At 44.3% G+C, this 21,204-nt stretch overlaps 1 protein-coding gene across 1 annotated transcript in view; it reads left to right on the plus strand.

Moving 5' to 3' along the window:
- The window catches only part of LOC126249195 (organic cation transporter protein-like), a 152,648-nt gene that overhangs the window by 104,531 nt on the left and 26,913 nt on the right, over positions 1–21,204 (plus strand). The window contains exons 4-5 of the mRNA XM_049950849.1: positions 1,704–1,813; positions 19,167–19,296. Of these exons, the coding sequence (XP_049806806.1) occupies positions 1,704–1,813; positions 19,167–19,296 (240 nt within the window). The remainder of the gene's footprint in view (positions 1–1,703; positions 1,814–19,166; positions 19,297–21,204) is intronic.

Genomic DNA, 21,204 nt, shown 5'->3' on the forward strand with positions numbered 1-21,204 from the left:
TTTTTTTTTTTTGTAGCCAGCATGTGAGGAATCGTGCTGTGAAGTCCAAGTGCACCCTGTATATCAAGCTAGAAAACTAGATGGACCACAACTGCCGGCCGAAGTGGCCGTGCGGTTAAAGGCGCTGCAGTCTGGAACCGCAAGACGCTACGGTCGCAGGTTCGAATCCTGCCTCGGGCATGGATGTTTGTGATGTCCTTAGGTTAGTTTGGTTTAACTAGTTCTAAGTTCTAGGGGACTAATGACCTCAGCAGTTGAGTCCCATAGTGCTCAGAGCATTTGAACCATTTGGACCACAACTCAACAAATCATCATCCACTGGAACTTACGTAAGCGAACACAGCAACTTAGCATCACATGTAAAAATGCAAGCACATTAGCGTATCTTTATTAATGAAACAACTTATAACGTGGCGCTAGATACTCTTGTGCAATGTGGGACAGATGACATGCCGTTGGTCAAAATACCTGTGTAACAAAAAATATTAGCCATCTGAAGATGGGCGTGGTAGCCGGAACCGGTTGTGGTACTAAAATAAAACATTTGTGGCTGGTATTAAGTTAGATGTGCAGGGCAACGCCACTCAACAGTTTTGTGCAGGGAGTGTTTCACTGTGGAAATAAACTCAGATGGGAAGAAATTAGTCACACCCAGGAAGTCTCATGCAAATACCGTGTGACGCCGCCTCCGACCTTAATAATGTCCTCAATTTGGCGATCCAGAGGCCCCACAAATTTTCTCGGGTATGCCGTATCCAGCTGAAGCCGCCTTTAATGATTACATCCCGTAAAGCTACAAAAGTGCGCGTCTGTTGACTGCTACGTTACACCCACTGTTCCAAATACACTGAATCGCCAAAGAAACTGGTATAGGCGTGCGCTTTCAAATACAGAGATATGTAAAAGGCAGAATACGGTGCTGAGGTCGGCAACGCCTATACAGTATAATACAAGTGTCTGGCGTAGTTGTTAGATGGGGTTATTGCTGTTACAATGGCAGGTTATCAAGATTTAGGTGAGTTTTGAACGTGGTGTTATAGACGGCTCACGAGCGATGGGACACAGCATCTCCGAAGCAGCGATGAAGTAAGGATCTTCCCGTACGACCACTTCACGAGTGTATCGTGAATATCAGGAATCGGTAAAACATCAAATCTCCGACGTCGTTGCGGCTGGAAAAAGATTGAGACCAATGACGACTGAAGAGAATCGTTCAATGTGACAGAAGTGCAACCCTTCCTCAAACTGTTGCAGACTTCAATTCTGAGCTGTTAAAAAGTGTCAGAGTGCGAACCATTCAACGAAACATCATCGAAATGGGCTTTCGGAGCCACTCGTGTACCCTTGATAACTGCACGATATTAAGCAGGTGTACTAGTTTCTTTGGCCCTTCAGTGAATTAGCCGACATGAGATTAAGTTCGAGTGATTTAACTGGATAGGTGAGGTGTGGCAGGGACCGCGGGAGTGTCGACAGCACACTCAAAATGAAACTGGGGAAAAAAAGCCAACACTTGTCACCGAGAATATTGAAATAAACGTCCAAGTTCTTTTCCTGGTAACCTGTATGCGTCTGCCCAGGTCATAGTATATACAAATACTCTGAAACATCACAGAACCACCTAAGACTTCAACTACACCCTACACACACTACGGAGTAAACGCCTCATAAGGCTGTAGTAACATACACTGTTTTGATTTCAGGAAATGTCGTACAAAATCACAGCAGAAGCCGCTGAGACCTCAGCCAGCGTGTTTGGCCTGCTCAAGACGCCTGTCCTGCGCCGAAGAACATTAATCCTCGTCTTCAAATCGTAAGTAATTTTCCAGTAGATAAGTTATGATATACACTTGTAATGTTACTTGAATTACGTAACCATTACGGCACCTCGCCTCAACCTCTCGATACCAGCAATATTCTACTGTGTTTCTGTAAAATAGTTAACATATTTCTGTGACAACATTCAGATTAGATTTCATTAATGTATAGGTACTTCGATACATCGATATATATATATATATATATATATATATATATATATATATATATATATTGCAACGATATTATTCTTTCTTTCTTTTGTCACTATGATCTTTGACGTACTTGTAACTCTGATTTTTGGGCGCATAAGCGGTTATTAGAGAGTCAAGCTTTGGTCGTCATGTGAGTAAGTTAGAAGCATAACTCACATGCTCCAAAAACATAAATTTTCACAAATGACTAGAAACTTGTTTTACATGCGTCGTGCGCATTTCTCATATATTGACATCAGTATGTGCAAGAACAATGGCTATAAATCATTATGTATATTTCAGATTATGTTTGCTTATTGAGAGATTACAATTATTTAAGGTTATATTATGGATCATGTGAGTTTTGTTAATGAGCTATGGAACATGTAAGTTTTGACAATCCCCATTTTGGATCTTGTGAGTTTTGGTACTGAGCTGTTTGGACGATGTTGGATTCGCGGGAACTATCGTGTTGCGACTCGATATGCAACACTTTTTGGTTCCGACCGCAAGCCACTTTCTCTTCTACAGTGTATTATTATATTGGTTCAAAATGGTTCAAATGGCTCTGAGCACTATGGGACTAAACTTCTGAGGTCATCAGTCCCCTAGAACTTAGAACTACTTAAACCTAACTAACCTAAGGACATCATACACATCCATGCCCGAAGCAGGATTCGAACCTGCGACCGTAGCGGTCGCACGGTTCCAGACTGTAGCGCCTAGAACCGCCATATTATTATATTCCCCAAAATAACTGAACAGAACAGAAAACACACTCCACTGGCATGAATATTTACTACTACACAAGAAAATGGCGCTGAGTGAGCTAATCGATGATTGTTGAACACCGATTTTCTCAAGGATCTTGCGCCAAATGTGAATAACTGTTTCGTGAATTATGTTCTATGTATAAAGCTATATGAGAATATGTCAGCATAATTTTCATTATTTTTGAGCATATGAATTATGACTCTAGCCTACACATGTTAAAAAGACGCAAATTGTAGTCAGTTTAGGAAATGTGAACTTTAACAGTGAGGAAGATATTTTCAAGTATGTTTTATATTGTGATGTTTTGGAACGAGTTACGTGATATTGCAACAAAAGTAATAAAAAAGAAGTGTAACTTAAATTCGGAGTGCTGATTTCTGTTTTACATCACCATTGTCCTAACTTGCAAAAGTTTAATCTTCAAGAATGGTTTATAAAACATATCTATAAAACTTTTGAATATCGCAGAATAACACCTAGGCCTCTACATCCGAGCTTGGAATCATCGCTACCTAGATTTTCGACGATTGAGCCATGAGTTCACAACGAGACCAGCGTGAGAAACACGAAAAGATGAGTGCCTAGTTTATCCATTATTTCAAGAAATGACTTTATTAACTGTGTTATAATGACACCTGCCACATAATATAACTTTGTTGTTGCCCGAAAATGCAATATTTAGCAGCGTGAGCAACACTACAATCATAATTCATTTTTGACCTTTGTTGTGGTAGGGTTGTTAGACACTACTGGCCATTAAAATAGCTACACCAAGAAGAAATGCAGATGACAAACAGGTATTCATTGGACAAATATATTATACTAGAACTGACATGTGCTTACATTTTCACGCAGTTTGGGTGCATAGATCCTGAGAAATCAGTACCCAGAACAATCACCTCTCGCCGTAATAACAGCCTTGAGTCAAACAGAGTTTGTATGGCGTGTACAGGTACAGCTGCCCATGCAGCTTCAACACAATACCACAGTTCATCAAGAGTAGTGACTGGCGTATTGTACGAACCAGTTGCTGGGCCACCATTGACCAGGCGTTTTCAATTGGTGAGAAATCTGGAGAATGTGCTAGCAAGGGCAGCAGACGAACATTTTCCGTACCCAGAAAGGCCCGTACAGGACCTACAACATGCGGTCGTGCATTATCCTGCTGAAATGTAGGGTTTCGCAGGGATCAAATGAAGGGTAGAGCCACGGGTCGTAACACATCTGAAATGTAACGTCCACTGTTCAAAGTGCCGTCAGTGCGAACAAGAGGTGACCGAGACGTGTAACCAATGGCACCCCATACCATCACGCCGAGTGATACGCCAGTATGGCGATGACGAATATACGCTTCAAATGTGCTTGCTCCGCGATGTCGCCAAACACGGATGCGACCATCATGATGCTGTAAACAGAACCTGGATTCATCGGAAAAATGACGTTTTGCCATTCATACACCCAGGTTCGTCGTTGAGTACACCATCGCAGGCGCTCCTGTCCCTGGTGCAGCGTCAAGGGTAACCGCAGCCATGGTCTCCGAGCTGATAGTCCATGCTGCTGCAAACGTCGTCGAACTGTTCGTGCAGATGGTTGTTGTCTTGTAAACGTCCCCATCTGTTGACTCAGGCATCGAGACAGGCTGCACGATCCGTTACAGCCATGCGGATAAGATGCCTGTCACCTCGACTGCTCGTGATACGAGGCCGTTGGGATCCAGCATGGCGTTCCGTATTACCCTCCTGAACCCACCGATTCGATATTCTGTTATCAGTCATTGGATCTCGACCAACGCGAGCAGCAATGTCACGATACGGTTAACCGTAATCGCGATAGTTTTTTTTTTTACTTTATTGTTATTTTAAAACCTGTACAACAGGCAGGCTGTCAGCAGCATTCTACGCTGCTCTTCAGCCATAGAATACACAATGAGAAAAAAACAGTAAGAATACACACAAGTTACAGAACGGTGGGCAATAAAACAGTAGACACATAAAGACAAACACGGAGCCGTTCACACTCGACGATAATCCACATGGCAAACTGTTGAAACGACGCACAAACACTGAAGATGGCGATGGCAAAGGTGAACGATGGAGTGGGACGGTGAACACTGAACACTAAACACGACGGCACACACGAGACACTGATGGCGATGATCTCCGGCGCGCGATAGTCCACGTAGCGTGTGCGAGTCCGGTGACCTGCCAAGAATGGAGGAGGGGGGGGGGGGTGGGAGAGGGAGAAGGGAGAGCAGAGATGCTATGGGCAGAGGAGATAGGAGGAAAGGAGGAAGGGGGAGGGGAAGCCCGATCGCGATACGTTACAATCCGACCTTTATCAAGATCGGAAACGTTATGGTACGCATTTCTCCTCCTTACACAACAACGTTTCACCAGGCAACGCCCGTTAACTGCTGTTTGTGTATGAGGAATCGGTTGGAAACTTTCCTCATGTCAGCACGTTGTAGGTGTCGCCACCGGCGCCAACTTTGTGTGAATGCTCTGAAAAGCTAATCATTTGCATACCACAGCATCTTCTTCCTGTCGGTTAAATTTCGCGTCTGTAGCACGTCATCTTCGTGGTGTAGCAATTTTAATATTTCTCATAAATGCAGTAAAGAGCATATAAATCAGAGATGCCTACTGTGATCTTACTTGTTCACTCCCATATATATATATATATATATATATATATATATATATATATATATATATATATATATATATCAATTCCACGTCCATTTAAATGAAAAACGACAAACATTATGCACATTCATTTTCGAGTTTATCTTGTTGCTGATGATAGTTCACTGTACCCAGTTTTTGGAAGCCTTCCTCAGGTATCTCTAGTTATTTGCTGAATCCACACAAACATTACGTTAATACAAATACTGTAGGTTTAAAAAAATAAGCACAATTGTTGATTACATTCTGAGCAAATTCAACATATGCATGCTCTTTATTACACAATTCTTCCAGCCACAAAACTAGGTAGGGCAGAGAGTGAGTTACTATAACAGTTCAGTGATAGGGTAGTTCTCGTCAGAATCGATAGCAAACCAGCACCGATAACGATGATTCGGGTATACATACGACGTCGCAAGACGAAGATGAAAAGACAGAGAAATAATACGGCAGTCTAATTGTAGAAAAAGCTAGTTACCACCCCAAATCTTGCAACATCCATAGATATATAATGCAACACATATTATATTTAAAACAGTCGATTTACAGAAGCACGTTGACTTTTAATATAATTGATGTAAATGTTCCCATTCAGTACCTGGTGCGTCATTTCAACCGGGCAAATTTCGATTTGAATTTCCCTCAATATCGTAGTACCACCAGAGGTCGCGATTGGCGTTCTTGAAAGCCATAGGCATCTATTAAACAGTCAGGACCTCAAAATGGCCGCCCACTGAAATAGTTCGATTCTTCGGGTACCCGAGATCGACCGTTTACGATATTGTGGTTCAAAAAAATGGTTCAAATGGATCTGAGCACTATGAGACTTAACATCTGAGGTCATCAGTCCCCTAGAACTTAGAACTACTTAAACCTAACCTAAGGACATCACACACATCCATGCCCAAGGCAGGATTCGAACCTGCGACCTTAGCGGTCGCGCGGTTCCAGACTGTAGCGCCTAGAACCGCTCGGCCACCCCGGATGGCTTACGATATGTGGCCAAGTGCAATGCTTCGGAGAAGTATGAGGAAGGTACCGTTAACTCGGTGAGGAAACCTCATTCGGAGAAATGCGTGTCACGAACTGCGGCAATCATCGAAAAAGCTCAGGTGCTGATTTCGGAGGACCCGGGGCAATCAGTGAAGATATTGGCGTCAGTATTGCATGTCAGCTGGCGAACAATGAGTCTATTGAATGTCAGTTGACGAACAATGAGTCGGATGGCAGAGGACGACCTCATACGAGCCATTTAGCCCAAAACTGGCTCTCGGATAACGTTGACATGTTCTGGTCAAAGGAATTCTGGCCACCAAATAGCATGGATTTGGAGCGTAGACGAAAGAGATACCAATAGGACGAGGCACGCTTATGTCGCATCTCTACACACCGCTATCGAAGCAGCATTCCCGAATATTTACGGCGCTGTTTTGAAGAGTGCGTACTATAGCTTCACGACAAAATTGGATGCCGTCATTGCGGCTGAAGGCAGTTACATCTAGTAACGTTGTACACTATGTGATCAAAAGTATCCGGACACCTGGCTGAAAATGACTTAGAAGTTCGTGGCGCCCTCCATCGGTAACGTTGGAATTCAGTATGGTTTTGGCCAGCCCTTAGCCCTGATGACCGCTTCCACTCTCGCATGCAAACGTTCAGTCATCGCTGGAAGGTTTCTTGGGGAATGGAAGCCCACTCTTCACGGAGTGCTGCACTGAGGAGAGGTATCGATGTCGATCAGTGAGCCCTGGAACGAATTCGGCGTTCTAAATCATCCGAAAGGTGTTCTATAGGATTCAGGTCAGGACTCTACACAAGCCAATCCATTACAGGGATGTTATTGCTGTGTAACGAATCCGTCACAGGCTGTGCATTATGAACAGGTGCTCGATCTTGATTAAGATGCAATAGCCGTCCCCGAAATGCTCTTCAACAGGGGGAAGCAAGAATGTGGTTAAAACATTCATGTAGGCCTGTGCTGTGATAGTGCCACGCAAAACAACAAGCATGCAAGCTCCATCCATGAAAAACACGACCACACAATAACACCACCGCCTCCGAATTTTACTGTTGGCAGACGACGTTCACCGGGCATTCGCCATATCTACACCCTGCCATCGGATCGCCACATTGTGTAGCGTGATTCGTCATTCCACACAACGTTTTTCCTACGTTCAGTCGTCCAGTGTTTACACTCCTTACACCAAGCGGGGCGTCGTTCGGCATTTACCGACGTGATGTGAGACTTACGAGCAGCCGCTCTACCATGAACTCCAAGTTTTGTCATCTTCCGCCCAGCTGTCATAGTACTTGCAGTGTATCCTGATGCAGTTTGGAATTCCTGTGTGATGGTTTGTATAGATGACTGCCTCTTACACGTTACGACCCTCTTCAACTGTCGGCGATCTCTGTCAGTCAACAGACGACGTCGGCCTGTACGCTTTTGCGTTGTACGTGTCCCTTCACGTTTCCACTTCACTGTTACATCGGAAGCAGTGGACCTAGGGATGTCCTTAGGTTAGTTAAGTTTAAGTAGGTCTAAGTCTAGGGGACTGATGACCTCAGATGTTAAGTCCTATAGTGCTCAGAGCCGTTTGAACCATTTGAGAATCCGCATTTCACGATAGAGAAGTCTTCACCCCTGACAGGTGACTGTTATGTGCAATGTCCATTCATGGAATAATCGGTGCGTTATTCCTTGATGGCACGCTGAGTATCAAACGGTACTTGAAGGTTTTGGAGATGATTTCATCTCCATTATCCAAAGTGACACTGCTTCGAGAAGATGTAGTACATGCAAGGCGGAGCTCTACCCTATCGAAGCAGGAGGGTGTTTAAAGTCGTGGAGAAGCACCTGGGGGACCGCATTCTGGCTCTGGGGCACCCACAGGCCACTGGCATGGGCCTCGATTGGCCGCCGTATTCTCCGGATCTGAACACATGCGACTCCTTTTCGTGGGGCTATATTAAAGACAAGTTGTACAGCAATAACCCCAAAACCGTTGCTGAGCTGAAAACAGCCATTCAGATTAGATTTGATTAGATTAATTATTCATTCCATAGACCCACAAAGGAGGGGTTCCTTCTGGGTGTGGAACATGTCAGATAAACACATTACAAAAATGTAATTAGAAACACTTGACCTTCATTAATTTTAATGATCCTCAGTCAATAAACAGTAAAATTATGTACATGAATTAAAATTAAACTTCTAATATTTACAGCTTTTATTCTTACATCTGCTTTCATTAAATCCATCATTCACACAGTAGCTAGTTCCTTTTCTATTACAACCAAAAATTAAAGTAAATTATTCATTCCAATTACCCTCAGTTAAGAACAGTCAAATAATGTACAATATTTAAAATTAAACTCCCACTATTTACAGACTTAAGACTTACATCTACTTTCCATACATCCATCATTCACACAGTAGGTAGTTACTTGGCTGTAACAACCAAGTATTGTCAAAAATTAAAGTATAATAAATATTCATTAAAATGGTCTACTGCACTTGTTGAGAAATTCATGGATGGAATAGAAGGAGTTGACCACCAAAAATTCTTTTAAATTATATTTAAATGTGCCTTGTCTGAAACTAAATTCTTAATGGTTGCTGGTAGCTTATTCAAAATATGCGTTGCTGAATACTGGACTCCTTTCTGGGCAAGAGTAAGTGATTTCAAATCTTTATGTATATTGTTCTTATTTCTAGTATTGATACTGTGTACTAAGCAGTTAGTTGGAAAAAGAGATATATTATTTACAACAAACTTCATTAAGGAATAAATATACTGAGAAGCTGTGGTTAGTATCCCCGATTCTTTGAGCTGGCCGAAGTGGCCGTGCGGTTAAAGGCGCTGCAGTCTGGAACCGCAGGACCGCTACGGTCGCAGGTTCGAATCCTGCCTCGGGCATGGATGTTTGTGATGTCCTTAGGTTAGTTAGGTTTAACTAGTTCTAAGTTCTAGGGGACTAATGACCTCAGCAGTTGAGTCCCATAGTGCTCAGAGCCATTTGAACCCGATTCTTTGAATAGGTTTCGACATGATGTTCTTGGATTTACACTACACATTACTCTTGTTATACGAATCTGTACTCTAAAAATTTGTTCTCAGTTTGTGGAGTTACCCCAAAATATGATGGTTCAAAAATGGTTCAAATGGCTCTGAGCACTCTGGGACTTAACAGCGGAGGTCATCAGTCCCCTAGAACTTAGAAATACACTCCTGGAAATGGAAAAAAGAACACATTGACACCGGTGTGTCAGACCCACCATACTTGCTCCGGACACTGCGAGAGGGCTGTACAAGCAATGATCACACGCACGGCACAGCGGACACACCAGGACCCGCGGTGTTGGCCGTCGAATGGCGCTAGCTGCGCAGCATTTGTGCACCGCCGCCGTCAGTGTCAGCCAGTTTGCCGTGGCATACGGAGCTCCATCGCAGTCTTTAACACTGGTAGCATGCCGCGACAGCGTGGACGTGAACCGTATGTGCAGTTGACGGACTTTGAGCGAGGGCGTCTAGTGGGCATGCGGGAGGCCGGTGGACGTACCGCCGAATTGTTCAACACGTGGGGCGTGAGTACATCGATGTTGTCGCCAGTGGTCGGCGGAAGGTGCAGCCCGCCTCCAGTGGTGTCGCGACAGGCGTGAATGGAGGGACGAATGGAGACGTGTCGTCTTCAGCGATGAGAGTCGCTTCTGCCTTGGTGCCAATGATGGTCGTATGCGTGTTTGGCGCCGTGCAGGTGAGCGCCACAATCAGGACTGCATACGACCGAGGCACACAGGGCCAACACCCGGCATCATGGTGTGGGGAGCGATCTCCTACACTGGCCGTACACCACTGGTGATCGTCGAGGGGACACTGAATAGTGCACGGTACATCCAAACCGTCATCGAACCCATCGTTCTACCTTTCCTAGACCGGCAAGGGAACTTGCTGTTCCAACAGGACAATGCACGTCCGCAAGTATCCCGTGCCACCCAACGTGCTCTAGAAGGTGTAAGTCAACTACCCTGGCCAGCAAGATCTCCAGATCTGTCCCCCATTGAGCATGTTTGGGACTGGATGAAGCGTCGTCTCACGCGGTCTGCACGTCCAGCACGAACGCTGGTCCAACTGAGGCGCCAGGTGGAAATGGCATGGCAAGCCGTTCCACAGGACTACATCCAGCATCTCTACGATCGTCTCCATGGGAGAATAGCAGCCTGCATTGCTGCGAAAGGTGGATATACACTGTACTAGTGCCGACATTGTGCATGCTCTGTTGCCTGTGTCTATGTGCCTGTGGTTCTGTCAGTGTGATCATGTGATGTATCTGACCCCAGGAATGTGTCAATAAAGTTTCCCCTTCCTGGGACAATGAATTCACGGTGTTCTTATTTCAATTTCCAGGAGTGTACTTAAACCTAACTAACCTAAGGACATCACACACATCCATGCACGAGGCAGGATTCGAACCTGCGACCGTAGCGGTCGCGCGGCTCAAGACTGTAGCGCCTAGAACCGCTCGGCCACTCCGGCCGGCCAAAATATGATACCATATGACATAATGGAGTGAACACAGACTTGTTTAGCCGCTTTAGGTCATCGACAGCGTTGACATTCCGACACTCCAGCGTGTCATACAAAATTTCGCTATTCGTCTTCGCCACATCATCACCAAGAATGGCAGCCATATCTAACACGTCATACCCTAAATCCGAATATCTGTAGTGACGTTTATATGTTGAATAAAGTGTGTACACGCCGTAGTTTGTAACTAATTTATGTTTTTTTTCATGTAATTAACTAATTGTCACCCTGTATGTGTGCATATGCTCGAATAGCTCCACCAGCTGCCTTGACGATGCTGTGTTAGTGGGATGCATTGCATCAAGTGGTTTTCAACTGTCTCCTGCGATCAGTGAATACACACATTGGAGCTGCGCAACATTTACTTAAGAAACGAACGCAGGCGCCAGGTCATAACAAACTGCGCTTTTTCAGAGTCGTTTATGTTAGCGAATTTCCTCATTTGTGGCCCATATACCTCCTACGGCGTCCTCTACCCGCAACGCCAGCTGGTGCCATTCAGTCTCGCGATGATCAGTGGTGACAATGCTTTGGCTCATCAGTGCACATATAATTTGGGAGTTTTGTCAATGTAGCATATTAAAACACGCGTCAACAGCGCCAAAGAGGGTTGCAGGTCACAATCCTCTGAAAATTGCTGAAATCGAGAAATCGCTATTTCTGCCCTTGCTTTTGGCAAATTCTTTTGTTGTGGTTATAAAGTATTTTAGTTTCTGGTATCCAATACAAAATCTAAAAATAATTCTTTTCTTTCAAAATCTCACTTTCAGACTCGTCACTCAATTCCTTCGATATTTCCTTGGATACATTGCATTCAATGCTGCAGTAATTACATGTCGTCCCTCATGTGCAAAAAGTGAAAAGGTCTTAAAATCGTCCCTCGACAGTCCTCGATAGGTACCTGCTATGTTGCAATATTTAAGGGGACTGTTCTCCAGTCTTCGCAATCTTATACATAGCGCCCGCAAACATGGTATTAAAAGTCCATAATATGAAAGGGGTGTTGTTGTTGTGGTCTTCAGTCCTGAGACTGGTTTGATGCAGCTCTCCATGCTACTCTATCCTGTGCAAGCTTCTTCATCTCCCAGTACCTACTGCAACCTACATCCTTCTGAATCTGCTTAGTGTATTGATCTCTTGGTCTCCCTCTACGATTTTTACCCTCCACGCTGCCCTCCAATGCTAAATTTGTGATCCCTTGATGCCTCAAAACATGTCCTACCAACCGATCCCTTCTTCTAGTCAAGTTGTGCCACAAACTTCTCTTCTCCCCAATCCTATTCAATACCTCCTCATTAGTTACGTGATCTACCCACCTTATCTTCAGCATTCTTCTGTAGCACCACATTTCGAAAGCTTCTATTCTCTTCTTGTCCAAACTGGTTATCGTCCATGTTTCACTTCCATACATGGCTACACTCCATACAAATACTTTCAGAAACGACTTCCTGACACTTAAATCTATACTCGATGTTAACAAATTTCTCTTCTTCAGAAACGATTTCCTTGCCATTGCCAGTCTACATTTTATATCCTCTCTACTTCGACCATCATCAGTTATTTTACTCCCTAAATAGCAAAACTCCTTTACTACTTTAAGTGTCTCATTTCCTAATCTAATCCCCTCAGCATCACCCGATTTAATTTGACTACATTCCATTATCCTCGTTTTGCTTTTGTTGATGTTCATCTTATATCCTCCTTTCAAGACACTGTCCATTCCGTTCAACTGCTCTTCCAAGTCCTTTGCTGTCTCTGACAGAATTACAATGTCATCGGCGAACCTCAAAGTTTTTACTTCTTCTCCATGAATTTTAATACCTACTCCAAAGTTTTCTTTTGTTTCCTTTACTGCTTGCTCAATATACAGATTGAATAACATCGGGGATAGGCTACAACCCTGTCTCACTCCTTTCCCAACCACTGCTTCCCTTTCATGCCCCTCGACTCTTATAACTGCCATCTGGTTTCTGTACAAATTGTAAATAGCCTTTCGCTCCCTGTATTTTACCCCTGCCACCTTCAGAATTTGAAAGAGAGTATTCCAGTTAACGTTGTCAAAAGCTTTCTCTAAGTCTACAAATGCTAGAAACGTAGGCTTGCCTTTTCTTAATCTTTCTTCTAAGATAAGTCGTAAGGTTAGTATTGCCTCACGTGTTCCAACATTTCTACGGAATCCAAACTGATCTTCCCCGAGGTCCGCTTCTACCAGTTTTTCCATTCGTCTGTAAAGAATTCGCGTTAGTATTTTGCAGCTGTGACTTATTAAACTGATAGTTCGGTAATTTTCACATCTGTCAACACCTGCTTTCTTTGGGATTGGAATTATTATATTCTTCTTGAAGTCTGTGGGTATTTCGCCTGTCTCATACATCTTGCTCACCAGATGGTAGAGTTTTGTCATGACTGGCTCTGCCAAGGCCATCAGTAGTTCTAATGGTATGTTGTCTACTCCCGGGGCCTTGTTTCGACTCAGGTCTTTCAGTGCTCTGTCAAACTCTTCACGCAGTATCTTATCTCCCATTTCATCTTCATCTACATCCTCTTCTATTTCCATAATACTGTCCGCAAGGACATCGCCCTTGTATAAACCCTCTATATACTCCTTCCACCTTTCTGCCTTCCCTTCTTTGCTTAGAACTGGGTTGCCATCTGAGCTCTTGATATTCATACAAGTGGTTCTCTTCTCTCCAAAGGTCTCCTTAATTTTCCTGTAGGCAGTATCTATCTTACCCCTAGTGAGACAAGCCTCTACATCCTTACATTTGTCCTCTAGCCATCCCTGCTTAGCCATTTTGCACTTTCTGTCGATCTCATTTTTGAGACGTTTGTATTCCCTTTTGCCTGCTTCATTTACTGCATTTTTATATTTTCTCCTTTCATCAATTAAATTCAATATTTCTTTTGTTACCCAAGGATTTCTATTAGCCCTCGTCTTTTTACCTACTTGATCCTCTGCTGCCTTCACTACTTCATCCCTCAGAGCTACCCATTCTTCTTCCACTGTATTTCTTTCCCCCATTTCTGTCAATTGTTCCCTTATGCTCTCCCTGAAACTCTCTACAACCTCTGGTTCTTTCAGTTTATCCAGGTCCCATCTCCTTAAATTCCCACCTTTGGGGTAACAAATGAAAATGAGGCAGGTGGAAAAAAATTCTGTAAACCTCTTATTATGTCCAAATCCTTTATTGGCTCGGACAGAATTACAATATTATCAGTAAACCTTTTAATTCTTCTCTGTGAACTTCAATTCCCTCTCCACATTTTTTGGTTCAAACTATGGGACTTAACATCTGAGGTCATCAGTCCCCTAGAACTTAGAACTACTTAAACCTAACTGACCTAAGGACATCACACACATCCATCCCCGAGGCAGGATTCGAACCTGCGACAGTAGCGGTCGCGCGGTTCCAGACTGAAGCGCCTAGAACCGCTCGGCCACACCGGCCGGCAATGGTCAGTGTCTTCATAGAATAATTTTTGCGATTGCTTATGAAACCATGCTGTACCCATGAGTGCATCTCTTCGCTCGAAGCAAATCAACGGCCACGAATGTCTTCCTTCAGAGTTCAAAAACATGTAAATCGCATGGGGAGAGATTGAGACTGTATGATGGATGTGTACGGGCTTCCCAGCCGAACGTCTGGAGCGTGGTCGAAACAACTGGCACGCCAGCCCCGGGAAAGTCATAAGGAACTTTTTCTTTGGTTGCAAGGGCCAGATGCTCATTGATTTGCTGGCCGAAGTGGCCGTGCGGTTAAAGGCGCTGCAGTCTGGAACCGCAAGACCGCTACGGTCGCAGGTTCGAATCCTGCCTCGGGCATGGATGTTTGTGATGTCCTTAGGTTAGTTGGGTTTAACTAGTTCTAAGTTCTAGGGGACTAATGACCTCAGCAGTTGTCCCATATTGCTCAGAGCCATTTGAACCATTTTGCTCATTGATTTTCTGGAACAGGGCTCTACAATTAAAACACAGCGGTACATGGGTACTTTGCAATAACTGAAGCGCGCCATAAAGTCTAAAAGCCCAATAATGCTGACAGACAGCATCATTCTGTTGCAGGATAATGTTGCCAAGGTTGTTTCGACTACGATGCAGAAATTTCACTGGGAAGCCCTCACACATACTCCATATAGTCTCGATCTCTTCCCGTGCGAATTCCATGTTTCTGGAGCGCTGAAGGAAAACATTTACGGCCGTCGATTTGCTTCAGGCGAAGAGACTCACGACTCGGTACAGTCATTATTCTGTAAGCAACCGCAAAGATTTTTCCATGAAAGCATTGACCATCTTGTCTCACAGTGGGATAAATGTATTAACTGTTATGGATATTACTTTTCAAATAATAGACAGTTTACCTACTTTTTTCCGTATGTATCGTTGACTGCCCCTTATGATTCTGTCGCCTCGCATTACATCCAGATTCAGCAGAAGTTCCATAAGATATTAAAAACTCTTTCATGTACTGAAGCTCATTGTCTGTTATGAAACTCCGCAAATAAAAGCACTCTTTTCAACTGCATGGACATATCTGAGTTCGAATTAAGACGTTTCATTGAATCGTACCATCTATTCCATCTTGGAAAGCCACGCTGGCTCATACGTCCGTCAGCTTCCCATAGAACGCTATACATTTACCATACCGTGATGCACTTCAACTAATGCAAGATTTTGAAGGACACAATTAGCATCACCTGTAGTTCATACATTTTTTGTAGGCACGGAACGTCAAAAGTATGATGATACAAGAATATTGTGTCCCGTGATATCTGTTGTGTACCAATCGGAAAATTCTCAGAAATTTCTAAACCAGTGGCTTGACCACAGTTGTAAGCATAGTCTTCATCTTCAGCAGTCTTCCCTGGCTCCATTACACCACTGACAGATTAACCGAAGTTTGTAGCCGGCCGCGGTGGCCGTGCGGTTCTGGCGCTGCCGTCCGGAACCGCGGGGCTGCTACGGTCGCAGGTTCGAATCCTGCCTCGGGCATGGGTGTGTGTGACGTCCTTAGGTTAGTTAGGTTTAAGTAGTTCTAAGTTCTAGGGGACTTATGACCTAAGATGTTGAGTCCCATAGTGCTCAGAGCCATTTGAACTGAAGTCTGTAAACGCTTACACGAAGTTGTTTTACTTTGCAGTTACTGTTGCAGCGACTCTTTTTTGGATATAACCTGAATCCTCTGCGAATTTCATGTAGTATAGTAGCTGCACGATTGTAGTTAAGAGCTCCAGAAAATCTCTACATGTCAAAGTTTTAGCATGTCTGTTAAGGATACCACCATCACAATGGGCTGTGACTCAATGTTGGGTCTGCTCTTTCCTTAATTTAAACAATTTCCGGAGGCAACTCAAATAAGTTGTAACGTTAAGGTTACTAGGCGAATACTTAATCACCCACAGGCAACACTCGTTAATGCTGTATAACATCACCTTTAGCCTTGATAAGTGCCTACATTCGACGATGATGAGAGTCCAAAAGTTTCTTCAGGTATGCCATATCCAACTGAAGCTACTCAATGATGGTTATATCCCTCAGAGTTACCAAAGAGCGGAGACGTTGACTGCAACTTTTCGCCCGCTGTCGCAAGTAGTCCCAGACATTTTCAATGGGACTAGAATTTAGGGGACCTCTCGACGTGTGATAGGGTGCCAGAGAGTTCGTCGAATCAAGAACATACGCTTGAGGTAGTGGGAATACGGCTGTTATCATTTGAAAGTGAAATGTCGTGCGGCTAGGGCCTCCCGTCGGGTTGACCGTTCGCCTGGTGCAGGTCTTTCGAGTTGACGCCACTTCGGCAACCTGCTCGTCGATGGGGATGAAATGATGATGATCAGGACAACACAACACCCAGTTCCTGAGCGGAGAAAATCTCCGACCCAGCCGGGAATCGAACGCGGGCCCTTAGGATTGACATTCCGTTCGCTGACCACTCAGCTACCGGGGGCGGACTGTTATCATTTTGAAAGAGTGGAGTATTCATAGCATATTCAATATGAAGATGAACCGACAACACTCTGTCACCAAGAATACTGTTTCATGTACAACTTAACCTGAATCGTTGGGCGCAAGTCCTGGTACGAAAACCAGCCCAAAGTTCGGTGCACTCAGTTCCCTTCATAAAGTTCACTCAGAAACTGGTTGTGATGGACATTGAGTGGCAGCGGAAATTCCTGTCGGCTTCGAAACTGCCTGTTACTGAAAAGGCGCGACATTCATCTCCAGTCCCTGCCGTTTATGAAACTTTTACGGCCACTGTTCTTACGCCATGTTTCATGGCTGCGAGTGGTACACCGTTCCTTGTACACCCGTTGGAGAGTCAGCGTTGGTTCATCGAAAAATTGGGCAACTTCACTCACGATGTGGTCATGGGCAACTACAAAGACGACAGCTCAGAGGTGAATCCAGGGGTGGAGACGGGGGAGGAAGGGCTTTCGCACTGCACCCCCCCCCCAAAAAAAAAAACTGCACATGTTGCTTCTTAACCTAAACAGACAAGAGAGAGAGAGAGAGAGAGAGAGAGATTCTTTGCAACATAGCATTCACACTTACCAGTCTCTAAAAGTTTCACTATTGTGGTTGGTCTCACACTGACAATAGAAACTTCATGGAATACCTCCTAATATTGAGTCGGACCTCCTTTTTCCCTGCATAGTGCAGAAACTCGATGCGGCATGGACTCAACAAGCAGTTCGAAGCCCCAGCCAAGCTGCCTCTATAGCCATCCACAACTGCAAAGATGTTACCGGTGCAGAGTGTTGTGTACGAACTGATCTCTCGATTATGACGTATAAAAATTCGATGGGATTCAATTCCGGTGGTCACTCTCTCAAATTATCGAGATTGTTCTTCAAACCAATCGCAAACAACTGTAGTCCGGTGACATGACATCGTTTGGGAATATGAAGTCCATAACCGGCAGTAAATAGTTTCCAAGTAGCCGAACATAACCATTTCCAGTCAATGATCAGTTCAGTTGGACCAGAGGACCCAGTCCACTCCATGTAACCGAAGCCGACTCCATTATGGAGCCACCACCAGCTTGCACAGTGCCTTGTTGACAACTTGGGTCTTTGGGGGATCTATACCACTCTCGAACCCTACCATCAGCTCTTACCAACTGAAATCTGGACTCGTCTGATCAAGCCATGGTTTTCAAGTCGCCTGCGGTCCAACCGATATGGTCACGAATCCAGGAAAGTTGCTGCAGGCCATGTGTTGTTAGCAAAGGCACTCGCGTCGGTAGTCTGCCGCCACAGCCCATTAACGCCAAATGTCGCCTCACTGCCCTAACGAATACGTTTGTCACACACCCCACATTGATTTTTGTGGTTATTTCACGCAGTACCAGCAGTGAAAACTCTACACAAACGCCGCTGCTCTCGCTCGTTAAGTGAAGGCCGTTGGGACCTGCTTTGTCTGTAATGAGAAGCAATGCCTAAAATTTGGCATTCTCAGCGCACTCATGACACTATTGATTTCCGATTATTGAATTCCGTAATGATCTCCGAAATGGAATGCCTCATGCGTCTAGCTCCAATTACCATTCCTTGTTCAAAGACTATAACTCCCGTCGTGCGCCCAAGATCACGTCGGAAGTCTTTTCACGTGAATCACCAGAGTATAATTGACTGCTCCGCTTATGCCTTGTGGAAGCGATACTGTTGCCATCTGCGTCTGTGCATATCGCTATCCCATGACTTTTGTTACCACGACGTGTAGTAGATTAAGGAAATACCTTCGTTTACTCTGGAGAACTTGGAGAGGGCGCGGTCCTACAAAATGTCTGAGCTCAGGATCTTCCAGGCCAAAATCCTGGATTGGACTGCACGGTAGCTCCATTCTGCTATTTTGTCACATCTTCACGTCGACCTCTCTTGTGGCGCTGATTCCACACAGGCTAGTGGCAGATATTCACCACTTCACCCCCCATAACTTCGATCAGTGGTGCAGGATGACGAGTTTGCGTTGTACCCACCATGTACACCGCTTCAATGCGATCAGTGCCCTCTGTTATACAGGACGTTACTTATATTTTGTCAGATGAGCTTATAATAGGTAGTGGAAACGACAACGACATGGTGTGCAGCGATGACTGGTGACCTGTGTGCAGGATGGTGCTGACGCTCTGCTACGACGCGACGTGGCGCGACGTGAATGACCTCGGCTTCCCCGCGACGGTCGTCTTCTCGGCCAGCGCCGCCACCATTCTGCCGGCCTGCCTCATCATCCTCTGGCTGCAGGTCAGCCACAGTACTCCGACATATTCTATACATGCTGTAGTTGTTCAGTTCGAGTGTAGAAATTGTCTGAAGTTTGTTCGTGTTAGTACTTTGACTGCAGCTACTGAAAACGATGTACAGGACGGGCAACCTGAAACTCTCCCAGAAAATTTTTCATGCACCTTCAGATAGGCAACCTAACTTAAGTCATCCACTTCCGGCGCAGTGTTGTAAGTTGGATTCGCTGCCGCAGGGTGTATGAAATATTTTCTGGGCCTGTTTCACGTTGCCGACCCTGTATAATACTAATGAAATAAAACTGCTGCTTTTATCCTGCCGTTAAAAGACAAACATAGATTAACTTGACAAATAACTAATACTGAATTTTAAGTCTGGTTTTTTACTGTTTATATCCATACTATAGACATTTAATTCTTTGTTGGACAATGGCCGGCCGCTGTGGCCGAGCGGTTCTAGGCGCTACAGTCTGGAACCACGTGACCGCTACGGTCGCAGGTTCGAATCCTGCCTACGGTATAGATGTATGTGATGTCCTTAGGTTAGTTAGGTTTAAGTAGTTCTAAGCTCTAGGGGACTGATGACCTCAGACGTTAAGTCCTATAGTGCTCAGAGCCATTTGAACCATTTTTTGACAATGGCTTTATTTTGTCGAAATACGATTCCCTGACCTTGCTAAAAGAATCTGCGGCATGCAGTGTCTATTCTAGAATACTGAATCCCTTTGTTCTCATTTTGAAAGTGTGTCACTGTAAATTTTTGACGTCGTATTCGTGAGAAGATGATTATGTTAAGCAAGAAGACCACAACTGTATAAGAATTTTACCCACGAATTACTATAAATCACTTAAATTCTCAGCACTAACAAGTATGTACAGAGCTAGTACAGACAGTACAATCTTTTACAATCACGTTAAAACACTGGCGAACGCTGAAATTAGCAGTGTTTTGTCTGTTATTTGCTCGTCATAGTCGTGATATCTTGCAACTTTGACATGATTTCAACAGGTTTTAATTTTTGTTAGTTCTGTGTACACACTCACGACTGTATTCACGCATCACTTCCTGTTGTTTCCCTTCCCCCCCCCCCCCCCCCCCCTGCCCCGTGACCGTCTTCATCCTCAGGCGCTGGCGATCCTTCAGCACACTGTCTCCATCTACCTGCCACAGTCTGATCACGTGAACACCACGCAAGGATCATGGTATCAAAACATGCGATTCTCACGTGATAGTCTAATGAGCACTATACTTTTCTGCATAATTCCTTTTTTCGCCGTGCTTTCGTAGTCATTGAGTGACATATCAAGATACTACCCAGAAAACGTTGACCTTCATACATCTGCTGAAGGTCATGAAAATGATCACATGCACATCGTGTGCCCCACACAGATGGCTTCACAAGCTCCACCCTTATAAGTGACATCATCTCTCTTATCAGTGATGTCATCATCTTTACCAGTGACATCATCATATAAAAAGCCAAGCCTCATCTCCTTCCTCCTCCTCCTCTCGCCAACCAATCAAATTTATAATTGGTGGAACCTATCCAGTTGCGGTAATGGAAATTTTAAAAAATATCCAGCATGGTGGTCATAACTCACTTGTGCTTTGTAACACCTTTCCCTTTCCAACCAATGACAGTGAAGTATTCTGAGGACTTATAAAATGAAACAGACACTCAAAAGTCAAAATGGTGAATCTAACACAGTTGTGCTTGTGGAAAATTTTAAAAAAAATTAATTAAACATGATGGAATTAGCGCAGTTATGGCTTGTAGTCCACCCCTCCCCTTACCTCCCCTTTGCAGTAATTGCATCTCACTACTTTACACTCCGTTAAAATGAAGCAGCGGATCACAAAGTAGCTCCAGAGTACCCATCTTGGCTGCACGTAAAAGTATCCACACAGTCC

This window comes from Schistocerca nitens, chromosome 3, assembly GCF_023898315.1.
Source record: "Schistocerca nitens isolate TAMUIC-IGC-003100 chromosome 3, iqSchNite1.1, whole genome shotgun sequence".
NCBI classification, from domain to species: domain Eukaryota; kingdom Metazoa; phylum Arthropoda; class Insecta; order Orthoptera; family Acrididae; genus Schistocerca; species Schistocerca nitens.